At 37.1% G+C, this 5694-nt stretch overlaps 1 protein-coding gene across 1 annotated transcript in view; it reads left to right on the forward strand.

Moving 5' to 3' along the window:
• The window catches only part of LOC111717981 (axoneme-associated protein mst101(2)), a 14599-nt gene that overhangs the window by 911 nt on the left and 7994 nt on the right, over positions 1 to 5694 (forward strand). Inside the window, exons 2-3 of the mRNA XM_023493448.1 lie at positions 301 to 372; positions 2392 to 2523. Of these exons, the coding sequence (XP_023349216.1) occupies positions 301 to 372; positions 2392 to 2523 (204 nt within the window). The remainder of the gene's footprint in view (positions 1 to 300; positions 373 to 2391; positions 2524 to 5694) is intronic.

Consider the following 5694-nt stretch of genomic DNA (forward strand, 5'->3'; position numbering starts at 1 on the left):
TGAAAGACAAAACATAAAAATATTGTTATATTTATTATGCAGACAATTATAAACAAATGAATATAATAAAGAATTCTTTAAGTTAAATATATTTATATTTAAATTTTTTAATGCTTGATTAATTGTTTTCTTCTCGATTGATTGATTGCCTGTTTTCTTCTGGATTAATTGATTTCTTGTTTTCTTTTGGATTAATTGATTGCCTGTTTTCTTCTAGATTGATGGATTGTTTGTTTTCTTCTCGTTGATTGATTGATTATTTTCTTCTCGATTGATTGATTGATCATCTGCTTATTCTAGATTGTTCTGGTAGGCCTAGTCGGCTGGATTCAGGCAGTACCTAAACCAGAAATTGCAAGACTTTATGGCAAGGTAAAAAACAAAAAAATAAACAAAGAGTTGTAGAGTATAAAATCCCCGAAAGAGGATTATAAAATCCGAAAATCAGTAGCGTCGGATCTTGGAACCAGAGAGAAGACCTACTCATCTTTCTCTCATTTAATACATTTGTTATTTATCATGTATCGTTATCTAGAAGTAATAAATATACTTATAAAGTGGTGACCCCAGACAATAAACAAACCATGGCTGAAAACACAGCCTCCTGGACAGAAACAGCTCAAGAATTGGACAGGGATGGTAATCTTAAGCTTAAACTTTTTATCAACGAATTTACTCTTTCTTCATCTTAAAATCTCACAGCTACTCCTGGAGCTAATAAGGTAAATCTCGGCTATTCCTGGAGCTAATAGGCTAAATTTTAGCTACTCCTGAAGCTAATAAGCTAAATCTCAGCTATTCCTGGAGCAAATAAGCTAAACCTCAGTTACTCCTGGAGCTAATAAGCTAAACCTTTGCTACTCCTGAAGCTAATAAGCTAAACCTCAGCTACTCTTGGAGCTATATGCTAAACCTCAGCTACTCCTGGAGCTAATAAGCTAAACCCCAGCTACTCCTGGTGCTAATGAGCTAAATCTTATCTACTCCTAGAGCTAATAGGCTAAACCCCAGCTACTCCTGGAGCTAAAAAGCTAAACCTTAGCTACTCCTGGAGCTAAAAAGCTAAACCTAAACCATTCCTTGAGCTAATAAGCTAAACATTAGCTACTCCTGGAGCTAAAAAACTAAACCTTAGCTGCTCCTGGAGCTAATAAGCTAAACCCCAGCTACTCCTGGAGCTAATAAGCTAAATCTTATCTACTCCTACAGCTAATATGCTAAACCCCAGCTACTCTTGGAGATAATAAGCTAAATCTCAGCTACTCCTGGAGCTAAAAAGCTAAACCTTAGCTACTCCTGGAGCTAAAAAACTAAACCTTAGCAACTCCTGGAGCTAATAAGCTTAACCTCAGCTACTCCTGGAGCTAATAAGCTAAACCTCAGCTAGCTAATAAGCTTAACCTTAGCTACTCATGGAGCTAATAAGCTAAACCTCAGCTGCTCCTGGAGCTAATAAGCTTAGCCTAAGCTATTCCTGGAGACAATAAGCTAAACCTCAGCTACTCCTGGAGCTAATAAGCTTAACCTCTACTACTCCTGGAGCTAATAAGCTAAACCTCAGCTACTCCAAGAGCTAATAAGCTAAATTTCAGCTTCTCCATAAACTAATCAGCAACACAGCTACTTCTGGAGCTAATTAGCTACACAGCTACTTCTGGAGCTAACAAGTAACTCCACTACCATATTTCTGTGCAGGTTGAATCTATGCCCACCTAGCCTTCACTACAACTGTTATCTTTAAATGGCTACTGGCCAACCTTACTGAAGGTTGATCATGACGTTGGGAGGGGGCAGATTAGAAATTCACAAACAGCTAGTTATGAATTAAGATCAATCACCAGAACTCCTTCTACTACTTTTCCGTAAACACTTACATGGATATATGTATCAGTACGTCTCGACTCCCTTTATGCTCGAGACTTTGGGGGGACTTCTCCAGAGTATGAAATCCCCGAAAAAGGATTATGAAATCCTCAAACAAGTAGCGTCGGAACCTGGAACCAGAGAAGACCTACTCATCTTCCTCTCCTTTAATACACTTGTTATTCATCATGTATTGTTATCTAGAAGCAATGAATGTACTTCTAATGAGTAAAAGATTTACCGCCCACCCCCTTCTCACCATAGTTTCAGTAAAAGTAAAAATTTCCATTTACTGATAGCGCCGATTGAAGTATTCATAACTCTAATTGGATAATGAGATAGATAGAAAGATAGATTTTACCGCCATGCAATTTCTATTGGTTCAGAATAGACACCAAACACATGACTGAATCCTGATTGGATCAGGCGCTAATGGACTCGGCTAGAGATTAGAGTGACCCACCAACTAATTATTTCCCCTGTTAGTTATCTATTCCAGGGGCGGAAGTAATTTTTATTTTTTTTCAGTTGGCAAAGAGACAACTTGACAGCTATGGATCCCCGGCAGCTGCTCCAGCTGTTGACAGCTACGGATCTCCGGCCGCTGCTCCAGCTGTCGATACTTATGGTGCGCCGGCCAGCCCACCCTGTGACCTCCAGGTACATTCCCAGCACTCTGCACTTTTATTATAAAATTCGTGATTTAATAAGCCTAAAAGGGATTGTAAACGTAATTTCAAGTGACCCGCGGTGCAAAGATGTCAATGCCCGATTTTTATCGATACACTTAAAACCTTATCTGATGAAAAAACGTGGAAAATATCGTCGTTTTCTGACTGTTAAAGTGTTTTTTTTTCTGTGATTTTCTCCATTGATTCTCATAGACAAGAAATGCGCAAGTCACTTTCGCAGAAAAGCCCCAGATGAAAGGCACACAAACATTGATTAATTATTAATTTATACTTGATCAGACAAAACTTTCAATGGTACCGTTGTGAATCCGGCATTGCCATCTTTACATTGATGGTCATTTGAAATTACGCTTAAAGTGCCTTTAAACATGATTTTCTGAAAAAATCTTTTAAAATATCTATCTATCTATCCATCTATCTATCTGCTATATATCTACCTATCTTCTTCTAATCAAATATACATAGTAAAGTTTATACTTGATTTACTTAGGTTCTTATTTAGCTAGGATTAACAAGGATTACTCGGCCCTAATCCAGTAATATTTGGCCTAGGGTTTACATCTTGTTAGCAGACACTGGGTTAGCAGACACAGGGTTTACATCTTGTTAGCAGACAGGGTTAGCAAGCAGACACAGGGTTAGCAGACACAGGGTTAGCAGACACAGGGTTAGCAGACACAGGGTTAGCAGACACAGGGTTAGCAGACACAGGGTTAGCAGAAACAGTGTTAGCAGACACAGGGTTAGCAGACACAGGGTTAGCAGACACAAGGTTAGCAGACAGGGTTAGCAAACACAGGGATAGCAGACACAGGGTTAGCAGAAACAGGGTTAGCAGAAACAGGGTTAGCAGACACAGGGTTAGCAGACACAGGGTTTGCAGACACAGGGTTAGCAGACACAGGGTTAGCAGAAACAGGGTTAGCAGACACAGGGTTAGCAGACACAGGGTTAGCAGACGCAGGGTTAGCAGGAACAGGGTTAGCAAACACAGGGTTAACCACAAAGGACGATACTCTAGAGACGACTGTACGGAATGCTGTCATTCTTTTCTCTTATAGTTAAGACTTATTTCCAAATTCAACCTGTATACCGGGTTACTTGCAAAGTAACCCGGTATACAGGGACGAATTTATTCAGTTCATTTTTTTAATTTTCTGGAAACCTGTTTCAAAACAAATTATACCTTTAGATCGTACTTTGTGGGTAACCCTGTTACTTTTATATTTAACGAGTTAAATGCCGGGCTTAAGACTCCGCGTTAAATAAAAGTTCATCTATTGTCAACCATGACTCCTCCATAACTAAAGAGCTATTTGAAAAGAACAAAAATGTTTTGAATTTAGAAATTGGAGGACTGTAGGACGACGATAAATATATTTTTATTTTTCTCAAACTTGTGTGAAAAATCAAAACTAGAGGAGCTACGAGGTCACAAAGTCATAACAGGGATAGCGCTCAAATATTACGTACATTCCTCCTCTGTCCAGCTTTAAATGTCTCATGAGCCTCTAGGCTGTATAATAATATAGCTGTTAGCAATAAACATTGTTAAATTATTAATATTACTTATGGCGAATCTTAAAAAGTGATTATAAACTTCTATGGGAAATGGATCCTAGCACTCTAAAATTCAATAGATTTATCTAAGTTTGAGCAACGTATTTGTATCAATGAAGAAGTTTTCAAATGTGGCGCTGAGTGTCTTGATTTCTCTGTTGTCTATCCCTTAAACAGAAGTTATACACTTCACAATAGTCTGGAGTGCAAGACTGAAGTGAATACAGATAAAATCATATCAATGAATAGTTGGAGGGATGAATAAGATATAAGGAGGAAACTTGAACGGGTAAGAGAACAGTATCGTAAAACATGAATTTTTGTTAGAGTGAGAGGTCCGATGCACAGCCGGTACTCTTACAAGCGTTGGCTGATCAAGCAGAATTAGATATCCATGTTTTTGTTTTTGAAAACTGTTTATTTTCGTTTGTGGTTTCTATGAAAAGAGACATGGGCATTGCTTGCTGCAGAACTAATTGGAATTTGTCAAATTCAGACTCTTCTCAAGCTATTTGAACAACGTAATCTTTTACATAATTGATCAGATTAAAGGTAGTGTTCGGGATAAATGAAAGGGGGTATAAGCTTACGGCGAAAAATCATCGATGGTGATCGGTACTAATCTTACTTCTACCTAATGCGTCTATAAGAAGAAATTTGTTAAAAACGACTCATACCGAAGAACGTAGCGTCCATAATAATTCAGAAACTTGCAACATTGGACTCGGACCGTAAATAAATCAATTTAATTCCAAACAAATCATTCAGTTGATATTTCATAATCGATGATTTTTCGTTATACGCCTATCCCCCTTCATTTTTTCGCGAACACTCCCTATAAGGCTTCAAGGGTACAGTTGTGAATAGGACCTTCTCCTACATTCCTTTAAATGAATCCATTACTAAATTAAATTTAACTTCAATAGTATCTTAAAAACATTAATTTTGTGAAATTAATGAAATAAATGAAGAAAAAAATTAAGTAGAGACAAACGGTTCAGAGAACAGTATCGTATACAAATTAATGTGAATTAACCTTTTTAATAATTCTAATTCATTTTAATTAGAAAGATTAGAGAATTTATCATTTGGAAAACAAAAATTTATGTCTTTAAGGAACTAAACAAAAATTTGTAGAAAAAAATGTCAATTTATGGAGACTTAAACGCTTCAACGAAAAGTGTCGTAACGAAAGAGTCGGCCAAAACTTTTTGAATAATATATTTATCTTTTATCATTTTTTAAGGTATCTTTTTTCTGATCCAAATCTAATCTGAAAAGGAAAAAAGTAGCCAACAATAGATATAATCGGCGTAATCTACACATATCCAATCTCCAGACTTCAGACTAGATATTTGCTTTGATTCATTCGAAATTGGAGGTCGTAGGTTAGGGGGGGGAGGAGGCGGAGAGGGTGGATAGGGGCGGGAGGAAAGTAAAATTTAATGTAGAAGCAAAGAGAAAGAAGGGTGGAAAGGAAAAAGAAAGAAAGAAAGAAAGACAGAAAGAAAGACAGAAAGAAAGAAAGAAAGAAAGAAAGAAAGAAAGAAAGAAAGAAAGAAAGAAAGAAAGAAAGAAA

This window comes from Eurytemora carolleeae, unplaced genomic scaffold (assembly GCF_000591075.1).
Source record: "Eurytemora carolleeae unplaced genomic scaffold, Eaff_2.0 scaffold1522, whole genome shotgun sequence".
Taxonomy (NCBI): Eukaryota; Metazoa; Arthropoda; class Copepoda; order Calanoida; family Temoridae; genus Eurytemora; species Eurytemora carolleeae.